Here is a 23784-nt window from a genome sequence, read left to right as displayed (position 1 = left end):
GGGCCGGGGAGGAGCATGCACAGACACCCACTACCTCCAGGAGGCAGCAGCCGGAAAGGCAGGTGGCCACAGTGGAGGCCTGGGGAAGGACAGTGCCTGACCCAGGTCCATAGCTTCGTCAGGCACGTGGTGGGAGATTGCTGGGGGTGTGTCTAGGGGTCAGCTACTCGGTGCTCACACTGCAAAAGCACACTGCAAAAGCACACTGAGAAGCAGCGTGGCTCAGTGGAAAGAGCATGGGCTTTGGAGTCAGGGCTCATGAGTTCGAATCCCAGCTCTGCCACTTGTTGGCTGTGTGACTGTGGGCAAGTCACTTAACTTCTCTGTGCCTCAGTTCCCTCATCTGTAAAATGGGGATTAAGACTGTGAGCCCCACGTGGGACAACCTGATTCCCCTATGTCTACCCCAGCGCTTAGAACAGTGCTCGGCACATAGTAAGCGCTTAACAAATACCAACATTATTATTATTATTATTATTAAAAGGGAGTTCCCCCCACTTCAGATCCGCCTATGGCAGAGAATGGAGCAGTCACTCGGGTTCCCTCTCGCTTTAGCCAGTGCCTCCCCGACAGGCTCCTCTCTGCTGCTTGTTGCTGGGGGCAGGGATGGATGGGGTAGAAGTGGGGGAGGGAGGAGCACATCTGAGCTCCTGAAGCGGCAAACAAGAGGCAGCCTAGAACCAGGGCCACAGGGGAAACTCTGAGGGACAGCCATGCCAGCCAAGCCTTGGGAGGCAGGTGGAGGTGGGCAGACATTGGCCTGGATTGGTTATTGATTGATTGATTGATTGATTGATTGATTGATTGATTGAATGACTGGAGAGAAAGATGGAGAAGCCAGTGCCAAGCAGCCCGAAAGTGTTCATCTGGCTAGAGAGACTGTTGACCCTCCCTCAAGAACACTGCCATTGGATCATAGGGTCACAGGGCCATGGGAAAGGCCACTGAGGAGGCAGCTGAGGAGGCAGCGAGGATGATCAAAGCCAGATGGCAAACCTTGTCTGGAGTTGGTTGTTCTGTGTGTCCTGGGACCTCAGGGCTAAGGTCCTGTACACCCCAGGTCTCCAAGGAACAGATCCCAGGCAGAGACCCAGATGGGGACCCTCATGGCTCAGGACCCAAGCAGGGACAGGACACAGGGCACAGTCAGAAAAGGTCATCCTGGTCCCCGCTTTGTGCCCACACTCTCTCGAACTCTCCAGCCTCAGGTGTAACTGTACATGATCTGTCTCAGGGTTCATGGGAAGTGCAGGGAGTGGGCCCGGATGCCCAAACAAACCTTGAAGTGGAATCGATTGGCTGTCTGCTTCTCGGCTGTGAGGAGGACAATGCTGACATCATTTCCGAACAGGGATGGCGACGGCAGACGCCTGAGCCTCGCAGAAAACCCTGGGCGGGAGAAACAACCATCCATGTCCCTTGTGCTGCTTTCTGCTAGCCACTCCCCGCAGGGAATAGACCCTGGATTTTCCATTGCCATCCCCCACTGCTTCCCGCTAGCCGCTCACATTGGGAAACAGGCCCTAGACCTTTAATTTCCAAGATCTCTTCCTTCACTATTGATTGAGGTGTAAAAAATTCTCAAGGGGAACCAAAACATAAAAGCAAACAATAAACCTTGCACTTTCAGGAAAAAACAGCCTCCATTTTGATTGTGGAGATAAGGGTGGGGTACATCATTCCCGCACATGGATCCATGATGAACACTGTGGACGAGTCCCCAAGAGCACTGTGGATGAGGACCAGTGAGCACCTGCCTCCAAAAGGATTCAGAGGAGTAGCCACGTGCAAGTTCGTGAACGCAGGTTGGGGTGAACAAAATCATGCTGAGGCTGAGCTAGCACCATATCCAAGTCATCCCAGCATCAGGACCAAGTCATCACAGCATATCACACTCTGGGCCACTGGGGGCTAAAGCTCCATGGTGCAGAGCCTCGATCCACGATGGGACTGGTCATCCCCTGCCATCAATGCCCAAGGACTGGTCAGTGCCTCCAGCAATGCCCTAGGCCTGGACCGTACTTTCCTGGGATTGATCAGCACTGCCACCCACCCTGAGAAGTCAATGTCCTCCAGAACTGGCCGGGAAGCAGGTAGTCACCTCCAGACATGTCCCGGGACTGGCCAGTGCTCCCCAGAACTTCCCCAGGACCAATCAGTGCCCTTCAGTGTTCCCCAGAACCCCATCCAGGGAATGGTCATTGGCCCACAGACTCAGCCCAGGAAAAGGCAGTGTGCCTTAAACCCACCCCAGGTCCAGTCAGTGCCCTCCAGACCTTTCCTGGGACCAATCAGTGCCCCCACTCGCACTGAGAATAGTCGGGGCCTTCCAGACACCCCCCAGGAAAAGGCATTGGCTCCCAGACCTGGCCTAAGGCTGGTCTCTCTTGACTCCTCTCTTGACTCTCTTGACTCCTCTCTTTAACCCACATCCCCTTCCAATTATCATTCTATCTCCCTCCTGCCCTTCCTTTTCAAACTCCTAGAACGTGTCATCTACACTCGCTGCCTTGAATTCCTTAACTCCAACTCTCTCCTGGACCCCCTCCAATCTGGCTTCCTTCCCCTCCACTCCACCAAAACTGCCCTCTCAAAGGTCACCAATGACCTCCTTCTTGCCAAATCCAATGGCTCCTACTCTAACCTAATCCTCCTCGACCTCTCAGCTGCCTTTGACACTGTTGACCATCCCCTTCTCCTCCACACTTTATCTCACCTTGGTTTCACAGAATCCATCCTCTCCTGGTTCTCCTCTTATATCTCTGGCTATTCATTCTTGGTCTCCTTTGAGGGCTCCTCCTCCCCCTCCCATCCACTAACTGTAGGAGTTCCTCAGGCGTCAGTTCTTGGCCCTCTTCTGTTCTCCATCTATATGCATTCCCTTGGTAAACTCATTCATTCCCACGGCTTCAACTATCATCTCTACACAGATGAAAACCAAATCTACATCTCCTCCCCTGTTCTCTCACCCTCCCTCCAGGCTCATATCTCCTCCTCTCTCCAGGACGTCTCCACCTGGATGTCTGCCCGCCACCTAAAACTCAACATGTCTATGACGGAGCTCCTAATCTTCCCTCCCAAACCCTGTTCTCTCCCTGACTTCCCTGTCACTGTGGACGGCACTACCATCCTTCCCGTGTACAAGCCTGCAACCTTGGTGTCATCCTTGACTCTGCTCTCATTCACCCCACACATCCAATCCGTCACCAACACCTGCTAGTCTCACCTTCACAATATCGCCAAGATCCGCCATTTCCTCTCCATCCAAACAGCTACCCTACTGGTACAAGCTCTCATAATATCCCAGCTGGATTACTGTGTCAGCCTTCTCTCTGATCTCCCTTCCTCCTGTCTCTCACCTCTTCAGTCTATTCTTCATTCTGCTGCCCGGATCATCTTCCTACAGAAACGCTCTGGGCATGTCACTCCCCTCCTCAAAAACCTCCAATGGTTGCCTATCAACCTTCGTATGAAACAAAAGCTCCTCAATCTTGTCTTCAAAGCTCTCCTTCACCTTGCCCCTCCTACCTCACCTCCCTTCTCTCTTTCTACTGCCCACCCCATACACTCCACTCCTCGCCGCTCACCTCCTCACGGCCCCCCATTCGCGCCTGTCCCACTGTCAACCCCTGGCCCATGTCCTACCACTGTCCTGGAATGCCCTCCCTCCTCACATCCATCAAACTAACCTTCTTCCCCTCTTCCAAACCCTACTGAGAGCTCACCTCCTCCAGGAGGCCTTCCCAGACTGAGCCCCCCTTTCTCTCTGCTCCTCCTCCCCTCCCCATTCCCGCTTCTCCCACCTTCAGCTCTTCCCTCTTCCCCTCACCTCAGCACTGTGCATATTTGTATATATCATTTATTACTCTATTTATTTCATTAATGATGTATATATATCTATGATTCTATTTATCTTGATGATATCTACACCAGACTACTTGTTCTGTTCTGTTTTGCTTTGCTGTCTGTCTCCACAGTTTAGACTATGAGCCTGTTATTGGGCAGGGATTGTCTCTATCTGTTGCCAAACTGTACATTCCAAGTTCTTAGTAATAATGTCGGTATTTGTTAAGCGCTTACTATGTGCCGAGCACTGTTCTAAGCACTGGGGTAGACACAGGGGAATCAGGTTGTCCCACGTGGGGCTCACAGTCTTAATCCCCATTTTACAGATGAGGTAACTGAGGTACCGAGAAGTGAAGTGACTTGCCCAAAGTCACACAGCTGACAAGTGGCCAAGCCGGAATTCAAACCCATGACCTCTGACTCCAAAGCCCGTGCTCTTTCCACTGAGCCAAGCTGCTTCTCTAGTACAGTGCTCTGCACATAGTAAGTGCTCAATAAATACTATTGAATGAATGAATGAAAGGTCAGTGCCCCTTGGACCTTCCCTGGGACTAATCAGCTCCCCCATCTGCCCTGAGAACAGTAAGTGCCCCTCAGACCCATCCCGCGAACAGGCAATGCCCCTAAGCCTGCCCCAGCACTGGTCAATTCCTCCCAGACTCACTAAGGGAATGATCAGCGCCCTGTATATTTTCCTGGGACCAGTCAGTGCTCCCCTAGGCCCTCCCCAGGACTGGTCAGTGCCCCCAAGATCTTCCCTGGAACTGGTCAGTGCCCCATCTGCCTCAGGAACAGCCAATGCCCACTCATACCCACCCTGGGATCAGTCAGTGCCCACCCAGATCCACTCAGGGATGATCAGCACCCATCCAGACCACTCTGGATTTGGTCAGTGCCCACCCAGTCTGACCCAGGACCAAACATGGCCCTCAGGCCCATTCTGGGAATCGGTTAGTACCCACCCAGACCCCTTCTAGAAATGGTCAGCACTCACCCAGACCTATTCTGGAATCGATCACACCCCAAGACACACTCCAGGATCCTTCAGTGCCCACCCGCACAATCCACCAGCTAATGTCCATACCTGCAGTGTTGTTAGTCAGGCCTCCGTCCACCCTGTAGCCATGATTTCTGGAGAAGAAACATGGGGGCACATTGGAGCCCCCCTGGAGACTCCAGCAACAGCCTCGCTGATTACACTTCACCTAGAACATCAGTAGAGAAGCTGCATTAGATGGATAAACAGCTGGATAGATAGACCAGAGAGGAGCCCACCCATTCCACTAGCCTCCACCACTCTGGGCTCCCTCTGGGTGTCATCACTACTGGAAAAGGCTAAGAATTAGCAGGGCGCTGTATGGGGGAGGGTTGGGCGGGGGTCACAGCTGCCATTGACGATGCCAAGTGATGGTGGGCCGGAGACCCAGCCAGACTCTCCTGACGCCAGGAAGTGGTACCTCTGCGACTAAGGCTGAGGGCATTGCAGGCAGCTCACGGCAGAAGGGCCAGGGCATCACAAGGAACTCGTGGAAGAGAGGATGGGGGCATAGCTGGTAGCCTGCCGCAGAGGGGACAGGTCATCACGGGTATTTCACAGCAGAGAGGCACTGGCATCATAGGCAGCTCATGGCAGAGTGGACTGGGGAGTCACGGACAGCTCCTGATAGAGGGGACAGGTTCAGTGGGCATTGCCCACATTCATGGGAGTCTCTATACTGTAAGTCTCCTGAGGACTGAAAGCATGCCTGTGCCTCAATCACACTCTCCCAGAGTCTCTTGCTCCCAATCCCTCTCCACCACACTGCCCTGTGCTCAGCCCTGTCCCTCTGCAGATTATGCCAAGTCAGGACCCAAGCCTCCCAGACTCCAGCACTCAAGGAGTGTGAGGAAAATGGGAACATCCAGAGACTCCAGGAATATCAAGGTTGTAACCCAATTAATTTGCAGCAGGAAGATAAGGACTCTAACGTCTATCTCCAGGGTCACCACCCGATTGGAGACTATTATTAAGGGTTCACAGAACTGTGATAAAACACCCTGTTATCAGAGAGATTCGGTTTATGTCTGAAGTTCACCCGCTCAAATATCAGGCTGTTGGGTTGGGCAGCACAAGGGCAGCGTACGGCCAAGCCCAGTGGGCTGATCCCTGATCACCTAGACTTCTGAGGCCTGGCAGCAGGATGGTATAGACTCAAACTAAAGGTCTCCAGAGCAGCAGGGTTGACCAACCATCTCTATGGCTAAGAGAACTGGACCCCACAAAGGCCAACTATATAAATTACATATTCATAACTATAGTATTATTGATTAAGCATTTCCTATGTACCAAAGCGCTGTGCTACACCCTGGGGAGGTAATGATAACGGTGATGGTATTCACTGAGTGCTTGGTATGTGCCAAGCACTGCTCTAAGCACTAGGGTGGCTGCAGAGCATCAGATGGGACCTAGTCCCTGCCATTCCAGAGTGGTTTAGTGGATAGAACACAGGCCTGGGAGTCAGAAGGACCTGGGTTCTAGTTTAGGTTCTGCCACATGTCTGCTCTGTGACCTTGGGCAAGTCACTTCACTTCTCTATGACTCAGTTACTTCATCTGTAAAATGGGGATTGAGACTGTGAGCCTCATGTGGGACAGGGACTCTGCCCAACTTGATTAATTTGTACCTACCCCAGCGCTTAGAATAGGGCTTGGCACACTGTAACTGCTTAACAAATACCATTATTTATATTGTACTTTCCAAGCACTTAGTACAGTGCTCTGCACATAGTAAGTGCTCAATAAATATGACTGAATGAGTGAATAAAATGATTGATTGAATGAATTAATTAATGAATCCCATGTTGGCTCATTGTCTATCAGGTGCTTCAGTCACGACGAGGGGTCAACTCGATCCCAGAATCTGCTCAACCTGGAAATACCCTGATAAGGAGATATTCTGGGACAAGTTTTATGGCAAATCAAGATACTACTCTCATGCAGCTTCAGGCCTCAGGGTGGCCAAGTCAGGGAAGAAGGGAAGCCAAGACTTGAGATTCCCCAACCAGTTCTCTCCACCACGAGGGAAGGCTGATGCTCCCTCTCACTCTTCCCCAGCTGCCTTCCGCTCTGGGAATTCCGGCGAGACAACAGCAACTGTCCAGCCCAAAGACACACGACTCAGAAATAGCACGACCTAGAGGAGAGAGCCCAGGCCTGGGAGTCAAAGGACCTTGATTCTAATCCCGGCTCTGCTATTTGCCTGCAGTGTGACCTTGGGAAATCACTTCTCTTTTCTGCACCTCAGTTTCCTCATCTCCCCCGACTCAGACTGTGAGCCCCATGTGGGACGGAGCTGTGTCTGATCTGATGACCTTGTATCTGCCCCAGTGGTCAGAACAGTTGTTGACACATAGTAAGTGCTTAAGAAATATCACCATTATGATTTTGATGATTATGACTATTACTTTACCCTGGCCAGTGGGTGGGGGGCGGAGGAGAGGGCAGTTCTTCCTCATATAGAGCCAACAGTCCTAGCAGGGTGGATGGTTCTTCTTCCAGAAAGCCTGGGGTCATTTCACCACTGTACTTGGGTACTCACTCCCCAACCTCACCCGTTCTAACACTTCTATCCGAGCTTATGTACTCCAATCCTTCCTCCAATCTATAACGGACTTTAGTGCCTGTCTCTTCCCCATGTCCCATCCCTAAAGCCATAAGCTTCTTGATGGCAAGGATCAATCAAGTCTACTACTTCTCCTGCTCTCTCCCAAGCACTCAGTACAGTGCTCTGTATGCAGTAGACTGTGAGCTCCTTGAGGACAAGGATCACATCTACTAATGCTAGTGGACTCACCCAAGCACTTAATCCAGTGCTCTGCACACACAGACTGTTAGCTCTCCTAAGCACTTAATAGGTGTTCAATCAATAGCCCTGACTGATTGATTGATTGATCACTCTCTCAGACCTGAGTGGCCTCTTGGTCAGGGATGCAGTCTATTCGTTCCAGCGGGCTTCCGGTGGGGCAGTCTGGGGGCAGCGCAGGGGTGGTACTGGTGAGGCCAGGGTACGTAGGAGGCGCTGTGGAGCTGGGGTTGTCTGTAGAAAAAGGCAATGGAGGAAGAGGGGGAGGAGGAAGAAGAGGACGAGAAGGAGGAGCAAGAGCAGAAGGAGGAGGTTACTTTATTTAACTGTATTAATTGAGTGCTTACTTATGTGCAAAGCATTACCTTTCTGAGCCCCAGGGCTTGACCCTCCCCCAGCCATGAGGTCTCTGGTTTACTGCAAGGACTGCCCAATAGCTGACACCAAGCTCAGCCCACCTTGGTGCCAGGCTCAACAGAAAGTCCACAAACCCATGGCTCCCTGGCCCTCGTGGGATGTTCTGGGTGGGTGCAGCAGGTGGGGATCTCCTGCCCCCAGTAACAATGGGCCAGAGGACTCCATGCAAGTGACAGGGGAGGGGGAACGGGAATGATGGGCTGGAGCGGGGGAGGCAGCAGGGAGGGGGAGCAGGGTGGTGGGCAGCCCTGGCCCCCCCCATCCCCAGAGGGGCCTCGAAGGAACGGGTGGAGAGGTGGTACAAGGAGGTCGTTCCATGATTGATTGGTTGACTGGTTCCAGGCCAGGCAATGCAGATGCAAAAGCAGCATGGCTTAGTGGATAGAGGGCAATCAGAAGGACCTGGGTTCTAATCCCAGCTCTGCCACATGTCTGCTGTGTGGCTTTGGGAAAGTCACTTCACTTCTCTGGGCCTCAGGTAAATGATCTGCAAAATGGGGATTATGAGTGTTAGCCCCAAGTGGGACAGGGACTGTGTCCAATCTGATTAACTTGTATCTACCCCAGTGCTTAGAACAGTGCTTGCCGCATAGTAAGCAGTTAACAAGTACGCTTATTATTATTATTGTGTATTAAGTTAGGCTGGAGAATGGGTGCCTTGGTCAGAGAGCCGCAGGGCAATCTCTCTGCCTGGAGTATACAGTAAGTATGAGAAGTAGCATGGCGTAGTGGATAGAACACAAGCCTGGGAGTCAGAAGGACATGGTTTCTAATTCTGACTCCGCCACTTGTCTGCTGTGTGACCTTGGGCAAGTCACTTCACTTCTCTAGGTCTCAATTCCCTCATCTGTAAAATGGGGATTGAGACTATGAGTCTCATGTGGGTCAGGGATTGTGTCCAACCCAATCTGCTTGTATCCACCCCAGCGCTTAGTACAGTGTCTAAGCGCTTAACAATCACCATATTTTTTTTAAGCCTTGCTAGTCTGCAAGCTCCTCCAGGACAGGGATCAGGCCTCCAAATCTATTGCACGCTCCCAGGTGCTAGTCTAGTGCTCTGCCATAGTAGACTGCCAGCTTCACGAGGGCAGGGATCATGTGTACTCTCTCATGCATACAGTACAGAGCTCTGCGCACACAGTAGGTGCTCAGTTGATGAGCCAATTAATTGATTAGCCAACCATGGATTTGTGAAGCAGCCTCGACCTGAGAAGGAAAGAGTCTGATGCCACAAGGAAGCTTGAGTCATGAAAGATGGCGGAGGGGCCATGGGGACACATTTCCTGCCATCATTAACTCCTGCCAGCCCTCCCCCTCCACCCATCTGAGCCACGGCCCCAGGGCTTCCTCTCCATCACCTTGACCCACCGGTACTGGTTCCCTATGCCTTCTCATGAGCCTCCCCGGGGAGGGGACCACTTGCGGCCAGCCATCTGTACTTCCCCACCCTCGGCTCCTGGGGGGAGCAGGATAGGGGCTGGCCACCAGACTATCAGGTCGACCAGCATGGCCAGGGGACGGTCAGCAAGGCCCCTCCAGACTGTTACCTTGAACGCCCGGCGTCTTGGTGGACAGAAGGACGATCAGGGCCACAGAGATGGCAAACAGGATAACCAAGAGGACGCTGAGGGTGATTTCCAAGTTGGTGAATTTCTTCCTCGCCATCTACACAAACAACAGAGACACGGAGGCCTCAGGGACACAGCCGGCCACCTGCCACCCGCACACCGCGGGGTCGAGCCCAGGAGCCCAGCTGAGGCTGTGGGGTCCATGGGTGGTCACACTGATCCAGAACGGCTGAGCACAAACATGGAGAAAAATGACAGAGATCCGGGCTCTGCCCAGGGGCAGAGCCAGGCCACCACATCCCCCAGACCCAGTGGGGAGACCAAGACCCTGAAACAGAGACAAGTGGACATAGGAAAATTGGAGGAAATGAGGAAGGAGGGTCCGTGTCCCCAGTGCCCACCCTCTCCCCAGGCTTTCCCCTGCTCACACACACCACCAACTAAACCGAAGCCCAGTCCCCACCCCCTAGGACCCATTCCCTTCCCAAAATGATCCCTGACCATACACACCATCACTTCCCCCCAAACCTGGTCCCCACCCCGGGGCCAATCTTTTCCCCAGACTGACCCCTGCCCCCAAGCCCTGTTTCCACCCCAGGGGTCCATCCTCTTCCTGGACCATCCCCAGCCCACCCACACCAATCCTGTCACAGATCATCCCATGACCACACGCCCAGTCCCCATTCCCAGAGCACACCACCTCCCCAGATCATCCCCTGACTCCACACCCCATCCCAACTCCCAGGGATGCCCCCGCCCCTCAAAGCCTTATTGAAGGCACGTCTCCTCTAAGAAGACTTTCCTGACTAAGCCCCTTTTAATCTTCTCCCTCTCCCTTCTGCATCGCCTTTCTTTTGTTCTCCACCCATCCCAGCCCCAGAGCACCTATGTATGTATCTGCAATTTATTTACTTATATTAATGCCTGTTTTGCCCCCTCTAAACTGTAAGCTCATTGTGGGCAGGGAATGTGTCTCCTTATAGTTGTATTTTACTCTCCCAAGAGCTTAGTAATAATGATGATGGTATTTGTTGAGCACTTCCTATGTGCCAAGCACTGTTCTAAGTGCTGAGGTAGATACAAGGTAATCAGGTTGTCCCACGTGGAAGTTCACAATCTTAATCCCCATTTTACAGATGAAGTAACTGAGGCACAGAGAAGTTAAGTGACTTGCCCAAAGTCACACAGCTGTAAAATGGGAATTAAATCTGTGAGCCCCACGTGAGACAATCTGACTACCTTGTATCTACTCTAGCGCTTAGATCAGTGCTTCGCATATAATAAGCGCTTAACAAAGCGCTCAATAAATATGATTGAATGAATTGAATGAATGAATGTCTTCATCTCCTCCCCAGATCATCCCCTGCCCCCATGCTCCACCCCCACCCCTGGGGTCCATCCCCCCTGGGGTCCATCCCCTCCCAGACCAGCCTTCGACACCACACATCATCCCCAAGCCCACCCTCAAGAGACCGCTTTTGCAAAGTCTCTGGCCACTCAGCTAAGCACCCGATTTGAAGGGGTAAACTCTCTCTCTGGTCCCCTACCACTATCTGCTCAGCAGAAAACTCCCTGGCTTCCCTTCCCTCTAAACTGTAAACTCATTATGGGCAGGGAACACTGTCTGCTAATTCTGTTATACTCTACTCTCCCAAATGCTCAGTACAGTGCTCTGCACATAGAAAGCGCTCAATAAATACCATTGACCGATTGATTTCCAGACAGGCAATCCCTCTGGATGCCTCAGCCCAGTCTGCTGAACTGCAACATTTAATTCTACTTATCAATCATTCATTGGTATTTATAGAGTGCTTACTGGGTCCAGAGCACTGTACTAAGCACTTGGGAGATCAGATCTATCCCAGCTCTGCCACTGGCCTACTGGGGGTTCTCATTCTCAGTTTACTCATTTGCAGAGCCCTGCTCTCTGTCCCTCTCTCTTAAGACTGTGAGCCTGGGGTAGGATGGAGACTGAATCCAATCTCTGGGCCGCAGTCCCCTAGTCTGTAAAATGGGGTGAGATTCCTGCTGTCTCTTCCTTCCTCTTACACTATGAGCCCAGTAAATGACCGGAACTGTGGTTATTCTCTCTGGGCCTTAGTTTTCTCATCTGTACAATGAGAAGCAGCATGGCACAGTGGATAGAGCGTGGGCCCGGGTTCTAATCCTGACTCTACCACTTTGCTGTGTGACCTTAGGCAAGCCACTTCACTTCTCTGTGTCTCAGTTACCTCATCTGTAAAATGAGGATTGAAACTGTGAGCCCCACATGGGACAGGGATAGGGACTGTGTCCAACCCGAATTGCTTGTATCCACCCCGGCGCTTAGTACAGTGTCTGCCACATAGTAAGCATTTAACCAATACCATAATTATTATTATTATTATTATTATTATTTGACTCTGAGCCTGTAGGACAGGGAATGTATTACTCTCTCTGGGCCTCAGTCTCCTCATCTGTACAACAGCACCATGGCTTAGAGGAAAAAGCACAGGCTTGCAAGTCAGAGGACATGGTTTCTAACCCTGGCTGCAACCCTTGTCAGCTGTGTGACTTTGGGCAAGCCACTTAATTTCTCTGTGCCTCAGTTATCTCATCTGTAAAATGGGGATTAAGATTAAGAACCCCACAAGGGGCAACCTGATTACCTTGTATCTACCCTAGGGCTTAGAACGGTGCTTAGCACATAGTAAGCACTTAACAAATACCTTAATTATTATTATTATCCCTGCTCTCCCTCCCTTCTTCTGAGATTTTTGATCTTGGGGTGAGATGGGAACCCAGTGTGACTCCAGCAACGAGAGCCCTTTGGCTTTATTAGGTGCTTACTCTGTGCCAATCACTGTGTTAAACTGGGAAGGATACAGACAAACAGATCAGTCATCGCCCCTACCCCACACAGAGATCGCTGTGTGATAAGCACTGTGCTCAGTGCTGGGGGAGTGATTTGCCCATGGTCACCCAGCAGGCAAGTGGCAGCACCAGGATTAGAAGTGGAACTTATAGCTCCCAGGCCCAGTATCATTCCCCTGGGCCTTGCTGACGGGAGCTGCTTGATTCCCAGGTTAGCATAGAGCTGCAGCAGCTGAGGTGGAGTTATTTCAAACTCAGGGCCCCCTGACCCTGCTAGAGGAAGTGTGATCACCACCACAGTCTCCCAGCAAAATTTCTGTTAACCTATGGTCTTCCATGGGCAAAAGTGTCGTGATTGCAGGGCTGCACGGAACTAGTGCAATACCTCCTTGGTCACTTCACCTCTTGGGGCTTCCGTTTCATCAGTTGTACAATGGGGAAAAGGTCCCCACAATCTTAACTTTTCAAGTCAACCAAACAATCAATCATATTTTTTGAGCACTTACTGTGTGCAGACCACTGTACTAAGAGCTTGGGAGAGTAATAATAATTATAATGTTGGTATTTGTTAAGCGCTTACTATGTGCAGAGCACTGTTCTAAGCGCTGGGGTAGATACGGGGTCATCAGGTTGTCCCACGTGAGGCTCACAGTCTTAATCCCCATTTTACAGATGAGGTAACTGAAGCACAGAGAAATTAAGTTAAGTGACTTGACCACAGTCACACAGCTGACAAGTGGCACAATATAATAGAGTTGGTAACATGTTCCCTACCCACAAGGAACTTACAGTCCAGAGGGAGAGACAGGCTTTGATGCAAATAAATTACTTTATAATAAATAATTTAAAGACATTTACCTAAGTGCTATGGGATTGAGGGAGAGGTGAATACCAAATGCTCAAAGGTCACAGACCCAAGTGCAAGGACAATGCAGAGGGAGAGGGAGCATGGCCTAGTGGATATAGCCTGGGCCTGGGAGTCAAAAGGACCTCGGTTCTAGCCTGGCTCCACCATTTGTCTTCTGTGTGACCTTGGGCAAGTCACCTAACTTTTCTGTGCCTCAAATACCTCATCTGTAAAATGGGGTTGATTACCTTTTATCTACCCCAGCACTTAGAAGAGTGCCTGGCACATAGTAACCACTTAACAAATACCATTAAAAAAAAAGAGATGGGAAAAAGAGGGCTTAATTGGGGAAGAGCTTCACAGAGCACAAGCAGGGCATCCTCAAAAAAATCTCATAATTCCCCATTTTCCAGCCTTTGATGCACTTCTCCGAGGTCCATCACTGCCTTCTCTTCCCTCTAGAACCGTTGTAGAGCTGATGGCCATTGCTCAATTTTGGGTCAATCTTCTTGCAGAAATAGGGTGGCCAGACAGGCCACCACACCTACGGTGTGGCCACATCCGGTCTGTCTTCACAGGGTCCCTTGCCCAAGGCCACTAGGGCATCTCTGTGCCTGTGGCCCCAGCAGCTGGGCTGGACTGATGCCTGTGTCCACCTCTCAGAGAGGAGGCCACCACTAAAGCTCCCCGACCAGGTCGGCCCTGGTCTACCCAACACTGAAACCCTTGGCTACCAAGATGGCCAGGCATCTATCTCTAATATATTTTAATGTACAGTGCTTGTCACATAGTAAACACTTTACAAATATCACAATTATTATTATTATTGTCTGCTGTCCAGATGACTTTTATAAAACTTTTTGCAGTCTTCTCCAGACTTCGCAAAAACCTCCAGGGGTTGCCCATTCACAACTATATCAGAGAGAAACACTTCAACACCAACAACTTTTAAGGCACTGTGAGCTCAGCCCTTTCTACCCAACCTTGCTTCCCTCCCACTACAATGTTCACACTTCGCTCCTCTAACTCCAACCTGCTCACCGTGAGTCACTCCGGTCCCTCCCGGCTCTGGCTTCTTGCCCCCACCAACCCCATCATCCCTCCATCTCCAGAGCTCTGCTTTCGCCCAGAACGTCCTTAACAGCTCTCCAGGCTTTAGGGAAAGGAGCAGAGAAATGGTTCTGATTCCCAGGCCTGGGCTCTCTTCCTTGGGCGGCCCAGAAGATTTATTTGGCCTCCGACTCCATCCTTCTGCCTGCTCCTTATCAAACAAAACTCCTCACTACTGACTTTAAAGCTCTCTATCACCTCGTCCCCTTACCTCACCTCCCTTCTCTCCTTCTGCATCCCAGGCCGCACACTCCGCTCCTCTGGTGTTAACCTTCTCACTGGGCCTCCATCTCGCCTGGACAGGCCCACATCCCTACCTCTGGCCTGGAACGCTGTCTCTCCTCATATCTGCCAGACTCTCCCCACCTTCAAAGTCTTATTGAAGGCACACCTCCTCCAGGAGGCCTTCCCAGATTAAGCCTCACTTTTCCTCATCTCCCAACCCCTTCCGCGTCACCCTGACTTGCTCCCTTTGCTCTTCCCCCTCTCCCCGCCCCACGGCACTTATGTATATATCTATAATTGTATATTTTTGTATTGATGTCTTTGCTTGTACTGATGTCTGTCTCCCCCCCACCCCAGAGTGTGAGCTCACTGTGGGGCAGGGATCTTAATAATAATAATAATAATAATAATAACAATAATGTTGGTATTTGTTAAGTGCTTACTATGTGCCGAGCACTGTTCTAAGGCACTGGGGTAGACACAGGGGAATCAGGTTGTCCCACGTGGGGCTCACAGTCTTAATCCCCATTTTACAGATGAGGGAACTGAGGCACCGAAGAGTTAAGTGACTTGACCAAAGTCACACAGCTGACCGGTGGCCGAGCCGGGATTCGAACCCATGACCTCTGACTCCAAAACCCGTGCTCTTTCTTTCCACTGAGCCACGCTGCTTTAATAACGTTGGTATTTGTTAAGCACTTACTAAGTGCAGAGCACTGTTCTAAGCGCTGGGGTAGATCCAGGGTCATCAGGTTGTCCCACGTGAGGCTCACAGTTAATCCCCATTTTACAGATGAGGTCACTGAGGCACAGAGAAGTGAAGTGACTTGCCCACAATCCCACAGCTGACAAGTGGCAGAGCTGGGATTCGAACCCATGACCTCTGACTCCCAAGCCCGCGCTCTTTCCACCGAGCCACGCTGCATTGTACTCTCCCAAGCGCTTAGTACAGTGCTCTGCACCCTGTAAGAGCTCAGTAGCTACGACTGGATTGAATAAATGCTGCCCCGAGCCGGGGTCCCCAGAATGGCTTCGCAATCCCCCCTCTCTGCGCTGCTTTGCGCTCAGCGGGCCCCCTAGCCCCTTCCCAGCCCCCCTTCCCCGCACCACCTTCCTGTGGCGAGGCCGGGTGGTGTTGGGGGAGGTGTCCCCCGCCGTCCGGCCTGCGGACCCCTGACCTTTGCCCCCTGCCCCACCCCTGCGGCCGGTCCCTACCTCCTGGACCCCAGGCTTCCCGCACTCCCGGTGTCCGTCCAAGCCGCCGTCGCCGCTTCGGTGGAGAACGCGGGGACGCGGCCACCTATAAACCCGCCCCACCAAGAAGATGCAAATGTGTCCACCATGCAAATGAGGGGACCTTAGCGGCCTGGGTGGACCTGGAGCTGGACACCGGCAGGTTAATGAATAACTCCCCTGCACCTCCAGTCTTTCCTCTCTCGGTCCCTGGAAAATCCAGGGCGCTGGAATCCTGGCCTGCTGGTGCAGGGCACTGGGAGACCAGCCCAGCCCCCGCCGTGGGCAACATCGTCCTCGCCCAGAGGAGGGCCAGTGGCCATTCGGGCTCACACACTGCCTGCGGAGGCCCCTGTGAGAAGCAGCGTGGCCTCGTGGCAAGAGCAAGGGCTTGGGAGGCAGAGGACGTGGGTTCTAATCCCGGTTCCACAACCTGTCTGCTGAGTGACCTTGGGCAAATCGCAGCACTTCTCTGTGCCTTAGTTACCCCCTCTGTAAAATGGAGATAAAGACTGTGAGTCCCACGTGGGACTCCCCACGCTCAGAACAGTGCTCGACACATAGTAAGTGCTTAATAAAGACCCTTATTATTATTAGCAGAAGCAGCATGGTGTAGTGGGTAGAGCACGGGCCTGGAACTAATTAATTAATGGTGGTATTTGTTAAGTGCTTACTATGTGCAAAGCACTGTTCTAAGTGCTGGGGGAGATATAAGGCAATCAGGTTGTCCCACATGGGACTCACAGTCTTCATCCCCATTTTACAGATGAGGTAACTGAGGCCCAGAGAAGTGAAGTGACTTGCCCAAAGTCACACAGCTGACAAGTGGTGGATCCAGGGTTAACACCCATGACCTCTGACTCCCAAGCCCGGGGTCTTTCCACTGAGCCACGCTGCTTCTCCAAGAAAGTCATGGGTTCTAATCCTGGCTCTGCCACATGTCTGCTGTGTGACCTTGGGCAAATCACTTCACTTCTCTAGGCTTTAGTTTCCTCATCTGTAAAATGGGGATTGAGACTGTGAGCCCCATGTGGGACATGGACTGTGTCCAGCCTGATTAGCTTGTATCTGCTTAGTACAGTACCTGGCACATAGTAATCTCTTAAATGCTATTATTATTTTAATTTTTTAATGATATCTGTTCAGTGCTTACTATGTGCAAGGCACTTCACTAATTGCTGGGGTAGATAAAAGCTAATCAAGGTAGATGCAGTCCACCCCCACAAGGGGCTCACAGTCTTAATCTCCATTTTATAGATGAGATAACTGAGGTGCAGAGAAATTAAGTGACTTGCCTACACAGCAGACAAGTGCAGATTAGAACCCAGGTCTTTCTGACTCCCAGGCTCAGGCTTGTGTCAACAAGGTCAAATTATTTCCCATTTGTCAGTCAATCAATCATATTTATTGCACACTTACTATGTGCAGAGCACTGTACTAAGCACTTGGGAGAGTACAATATAACACATTCCCTGCCCACAGTGAGCCTGGAATAGATTAAGTGGAAGCCTGCTGGGAAGCAGGGGATGGATTAAACAAATTGCCAGTATCCCTTCCAATGCTCTGATTTGATTAATCCACCTTGGAGACGGAATCTGGAAATTTCCACCAAATCAGGTATCAAATTGTAACTTCCAGGTCTATCTGAAGAGTTAATCCTGAAAGCCCCCCAGCCCCACATTAATACAATTACAACCACCAGTCAGCAGGGTTGGATGGGATTACCAGTGTGGCAGGCAGGCAGACAGATGGACAGGCAGAGAGACAGAACATTAGTCACATAGGCAGGCAGACCAATAGTAGAGCAGGTGGGCAGTCACAAAGTTAGGTAGACGGCCAGAGAGAACTTCAGTGAGACAGGCAGTCAAGCAGGCAGGCAGACAGATGGTTGTGGAAATGCAACGTACGAACCCTGAACTCCTCAGTGCCTCATAGCCTCCAGGAGAGCTGTTCAGACAGGGCAGACACGTTCCTCCTGCAGGCTGGCAGAGTTTGCACTATGGGGATGCCACATTTCACAATCTCCATATCAGCCAAATGTGAGTTCTTCCTCTTCCTTTTTACCTTCCTGAGTCTTTCCCTATGGCCCAACTCCCACACTAACCCTAAGGCCCAGTCCCTCCCCCAGGTGGTGGCAGAATTGACCGCCCTATTGAATCAATCACTCTCAGTTAATCAATAGTACCCATTAATCCCTGTCCCCAGGCAGCAGAGTTCTTGGGCAAGCTACAGGGTGGTGGAAGCTTGAGTCCAGGATACTGTGTTGGCAGCAGAAGGAAGGGCAGAGGCTGGACATAATAATAATAATTATGGTATTTGTTAATTGCTATGTGCCAGGCACTGTTCTAAGTACTGGTGTAGATACACAATAACCGGATTGGACATAGTCCCTGTCCCACATGATGCTCACAGTCTTAATCCCCATTTTACAGATGAGGTAACTGAGGCTCGGAGAAGTGAGTGACTTGCCCAAGGTCACACAGCAGGCAAGTGGCGGAGCCGAGATTAGAACCCATGACCTTCTGACTCCCAGGCCCGTTCTCTATCTACTAGGCCATGCTGATCTGAAGAGAGATCCCAGCCCCGATGCACAGATCTGCCCCAAAGTCTGGAAGAAAGCACTTACATCTGCTCCTCCACTTCTTCTCCAATCCACACCTCGATCTCTAGTAATAATAATGTTGGTATTTGTTAAGTGCTTACTATGTACAGAGCACTGTTCTAAGCGCTGGGGTGGATACAGGGTCATTGGGTTGTCCCACGTGAGGCTCACAGTCTTCATCCCCATTTGACAGATGAGGGGACTGAGGCACAGAGAAGTGAAGTGACTTGCCCACAGTCACACAGCTGACAAGTGGCAGAGCTGGGATTCGAACCCATGATCTCTGACTCCCAAGCCCGGGCTCTTTCCACTGAGCCACGCTGCTTCTCCACAGTCCAGCTTCCATCCCTTCCATTCCACTGAAACTTCTCTCTAAAAATGACCTCCTTCTTGCCAAATCCGATGGACTCTACTCCATCCTAATCCTCCTCAATCTCTCAACTGCCTTCGACATTGTGAATCATCCCCTTCTCCTGGAAGCATTATCAAATCTTGGCTTCACTGTCACTAACCTGGTTCTCCTCTTTTCTCTCTGGCTACTCTTAAGGGTCTTTTGGGGGCTCTATCAGTCAATCAGTAGTGTTTCCTGAGTACTTACTGAACTATTTGGGACAGTATAATAAAATAGGGTATAAATAATCTCTGCCCACAAGGAGCTTACAAACTAGAGGGGGAGAGACAGATATTAAAACACATTACAGGTGGATATGTAAATCAATCAATGGTATTGAGCACTTATTCTGTGCAGAGTAATAAATGATTGAGAAAGTACAGTACAATTGTTGTGGTTTTTTTAAAATGGTAATTTTTAGGTGCCTACTATTGCCAAGCACAGTAATGAGTGCTGGGGTAGATACTAATCAGGTTTGAGTCAGTCCATGTCCCAAATGGGGTTCACAGTCTTAATTCCCATTTTACAGATAAGGTAAAGGCACAGAGAAGTGAAGTTTGAAGTGACTTGCCCAAAATCACACAGCAGATAAGCAGTGGTGCAAGGATTAGAACTCAGGTCCTTCTGACTCCCAGGCATGAGCTGTAGCCTCTAGGACATGATGCTTCTCCACAGTTGGTAGACATATTCCCTACCCAAAAGGAGCTTACAGTCTAGAGGGGAAAACAGACAAAATAATTACAAATAGGGGAAATGGTAGGGTATAAGATATGTATATAAATGTTGTGGAACTGGGCTGAGTATGAAAGTGCTCAATGAGTATCCAACTAAATATATAAGAGGTGCAGAGGGAATGGTGGGTAATTAATCAATAAAACAATCATATTTATCAAGGACTTTCTGGGTGCAAAGCACTATACTGAGGCCTTGGAAGAGTACAATATAACAGAGTTGGTAAATATGTTTCCTGCCCAGAAGGATCTTACAGTCTAAAAGGGGAGACAGATGTTAATACAAATTAATTAATTATGGATATATACATATACAAGTGCTGTGGGGCTGATGGTGGAGTGAATAAAGGGTGTAAATTCAAGTGCAAGGGTGACACAGAAGGGAGAGGAAGTAGGGGAAATGGGGGATTAATTTAGGAAAGCCTCTGGGAGGATATGTGCCTTCAGTAAGACTTTGAATGTGGGGAGAGTAATTGTCTGTCGTATATGAATGGAGAGGGAGTTCCAGGACAGGGGCAGAATATGGGTGAGGGATCAGTGGCAAGATAGACGAGATCGAAATACACTGAGTAGGCTGGCATTAGAGGTGTACGTGGGCTGTGTTGTAGTAGGAATCAGTGAGGTAAGATAGGAGGAGGCAAGGTGATTGAGTGCTTAGAATAATAATAATGTTGGTATTTGTTAAGCGCTTACTATATGCCGAGCACTGTTCTAAGCGCTGGGGTAGACATAGGGGAATCAGGTTGTCCCACGTGGGGCTCACAGTCTTAATCCCCATTTTACAGATGAGGGAACTGAGGCACAGAGAAGTTAAGTGACTTGCCCACAGTCACACAGCCGACAAGTGGCAGAGCTGGGATTCGAACTCATGAGCCCTGACTCCAAAGCCCATGCTCTTTCCACTGAGCCATGCTGCTTCTCATGTAAAAGAGATTCTGCTTCATGTGGAGGTGGATGGGGAACCCTGGAGGTTCTTGAGGAATGGATATATACAGACTGAACATTTTTGTAGAAAAATGTTCCAGGCAGTAAAGTGAAGTATGAACTGGAGTGAACTCTGTTGCCTTCCCTTCGGGGTCACCACTGCACTTGGATTTCTTCCCTTTATTCACCTCCCCACACCACAAGAGCATTTATATCCTTATCTGTCATTTATTTTAATGTCTGTCTCCCCCTCTACACTGTAAACTCCTTGTATGGAACGTGTCTACCAACTCTATTATATATTGTACTCTCCCACGAGCTTAATATAGCGCTCTGCACACAGTAAGTCCTCAATAAATATGATTGATTAATTGACTGAGACAAGGAAGGCAGGGAGGTTAGCAAGAAGGCTGATGCAGTAGTCAAAGCAGGATAGGATAAGTGCTTGGATCAACACTGTAGCAGTATGGATGAGGAGGTTGGCAGATTTTAGCAGTGTCGTGAAGGTTGAACTGACATGATTTGGTGACAGACTGTGGGTAGGGGAAATGAGGACTTAGGGAAGGCCTCTTGGAGGATATGCACAGAAGTGCTAGGTGCTGGGGGAGGGGTGAATATCAAAATGCTCAAGGAGAACAGACCAAAGTGCAAAAGTGACACGGAAAGAAGAGCTAAGACAGGGAAGTGAGGGCTTAGCTAGGAAAGGCCTCTTGAAGGAGATATGATTTTAGGAGGGTTTTGAAAGCAGCGAGAGTGGTGGACTGTTGGATATAAAGGGGGAAGGAGATCCAGGCCAGAGGGAGAGCATAAACAAGAGTTCAGTGGCAAAATAGACAAGTTCAAGGTACAGTGAGAAGTTTTGTTAGAGAAGTGAACTGTGCTGGTTGGGTTGAGGAGGATTAGGATGGAGTGGAGGCCTTTGGATTTGTCCAGAAAGAGATCATTAATGATCTTAGAGAATGCTTTCCTGTGGAGTGGATGGGGTAGAAGCCAGATTGGAAGAGTCAAGGAGAAAACTGGAGAAACATGGAGGCATCAGGTGTGGAGAACTTGCTAAGCAAGTTTGAAGATGAATCATAGGTGGGAGATGAGTTGATAACTGGAGGAACCCATGGGATCAAGGGTGGGGTTTTTTTTAGGATAGGGGAGAGAAGAGCATGTTTGAAAGCAGTGGGGAAGAAGCCATTGGATAGTAAACAGTTGAAGATGGCAGTCATGGTGGGAAAAGGGAGGGGGCAAGAGTTTTAATAAGGTGTGAAGGGATGGTGAAGGGATGGAATTGGAGATGCAGGTGAAGGGAGATTTTAAGAGGAGGCAGGAGAACTCTTCCTGTGATACTGCTGGGAAGAATGGGAGTGTCCTCCTCTGCCTCCCCCCGACCTGTGGGGGTGCCTTAAGGCTCAGTTCTAGGTCTCCCTCTACTCTTCACTTATACCCACTCTTTTGGGAGACTTATATGTTTTCACAGCTTCAACTACCACCTCTACCCAGATGACTCCCATATCCCTCTCCAGCCCTGACTTGTCTCCTTTGCAAGCTCACAACTCCTCTTGTCTCCTAGAGTACCAAATGGATGCCCTACCAGCACCTCAACCACCATATGTCCAAAACTAAACACCTCATCTTCTTCCCTCCCAACCCCTCTCCTCCCCATGACTTGCCCATTACTGCTGACAACCCCTCCATTCTTTCTGCCTCTCAAGTTTACAACCTTGTCATCACCTTTGACTTTTCTCTCGCTCTCTCTCTCCCTCTTTCAACCCCAGATTGAGTCCTGCCCTATCAATTCTTCCTTCACAATTCCCCAGAATCTGCCTCTTCCTTTCTATCCAACTTCCACTATGCTGGTCCAAGCACTTGCAATATCCTGTCATGACTACTGCATGAGCTTCTTTGATGATTTCCTTGCCTCCTGTCTCTCCACTCTCCACTAGTACTTCACTCTGCTGATCAAATTGTTTTCCTAAATCACTTTTCTGTGCATATATCTCATTCCTGAGAAACTGAGGTTGAGAAGCAGGATGCCTAATGGATTGAGCACAGGCTTGGGAGTCAGAAAAATCTGGGTTCTAATCTCTGCTCCACCAAATGTCTTCTGTGTGACCTTGGGCCAGTCACTTAACTTCTCTGGGCCTCAGTTTCCTCATCTGTAAAATAGGGATTAAGAGTGTGAGCGAATGTGGGACAGGGACTGTGTCCAACCTGGATAACTTGTATCTACCTCAGCGCTTAGAGCTGTGCTTGGCACATAGTAAGTGCTTAACAAGTACCATAATAATAATAATAATTAGAGGATCAAAGTGTGAGGCTGGGATGTAGTAGTAGAGAAGCAGCATTGCTCAGTGGAAAGAGCATGGGCTTGGGAGTCAGAGGTCATGGGTTCGAATTCCGGCTCTGCCACTTGTCAGCTGTGTGACTGTGGGCAAGTCACTTAACCTCTCTGTGCTTCAGTTACCTCATCTGTAAAATGGGGATTAACTGTGAGCCTCACATGGGACAACCTGATTACCCTGTTTCTACCCCAGCGCTTAGAACAGTGCTCTGCACATAGTAAGCACTTAATAAATACCAACATTATTATTATTCTCTGTGCCTCAGTTACCTCATCTGTAAAATGCGGATTAAGACTGTGACCCCACGTGGGACAACCTGATTACCTTGTATCTACCTCAGCGCTTAGAACAGTGCTTGGCACATAGTAAGTGCTTGACAAATGCCACTGTTATTATTATTAGAGTAACGAGGAGAGGTAGGAGGGGGCTAGGTGACTGAGTGCTTTACAGCCAGTGGTGAGGCATTTTTGTTGGGCAACTACTGGAGTTTTTTGAGGAGTGGGGAAACTACCTTAATGTTTTTGTAGAAAAATGATCCTGGAAGCAGAGTGAAGTGTGGACTGGAGTGGGAAGAGACAGGAGGCAGGGAGGTCAACAAGGAGGCTGATACAGTAATCAAGGCAGGATAAGATAAACAAGTGGATTAAAGTGGTAGCAGTCCAAGGTCATGCATGGCAGTTAAGTGGCCAAGACAGGATTAGAAGCCAAATCCTCTGACTCACAGGCCTGGTCTCTTTCCACTATGCCACGCTGCTTCCCCAGGAAGTCAGTGGAGTGTTTGAGGAGAGGAGGGATGTGGGCAGGGAAACATTTCAAGAAGATGATCTGTGCAGCAGCCCCGTGGAGTGCAGGTTAGAGTCTGG

General features: G+C 50.1%; 1 protein-coding gene across 1 annotated transcript in view; it reads right to left on the bottom strand.

Moving 5' to 3' along the window:
• Positions 1-15982, bottom strand: part of LOC100093611 (maltase-glucoamylase, intestinal) — a 105635-nt gene extending 89653 nt beyond the window's left edge. The window contains 5 exon segments of the mRNA XM_029047544.2: positions 1280-1389; positions 4931-5051; positions 7791-7921; positions 9652-9769; positions 15923-15982. Coding sequence (XP_028903377.1) covers positions 1280-1389; positions 4931-5051; positions 7791-7921; positions 9652-9769 — 480 coding nt within the window. The 5' untranslated portion in view covers positions 15923-15982.
• Positions 15983-23784: the final 7802 nt, after the last annotated feature.

This window comes from Ornithorhynchus anatinus, chromosome 2 (assembly GCF_004115215.2).
Source record: "Ornithorhynchus anatinus isolate Pmale09 chromosome 2, mOrnAna1.pri.v4, whole genome shotgun sequence".
NCBI lineage: Eukaryota > Metazoa > Chordata > Mammalia > Monotremata > Ornithorhynchidae > Ornithorhynchus > Ornithorhynchus anatinus.
This window is presented reverse-complemented; position numbering and strand designations above follow the sequence as displayed.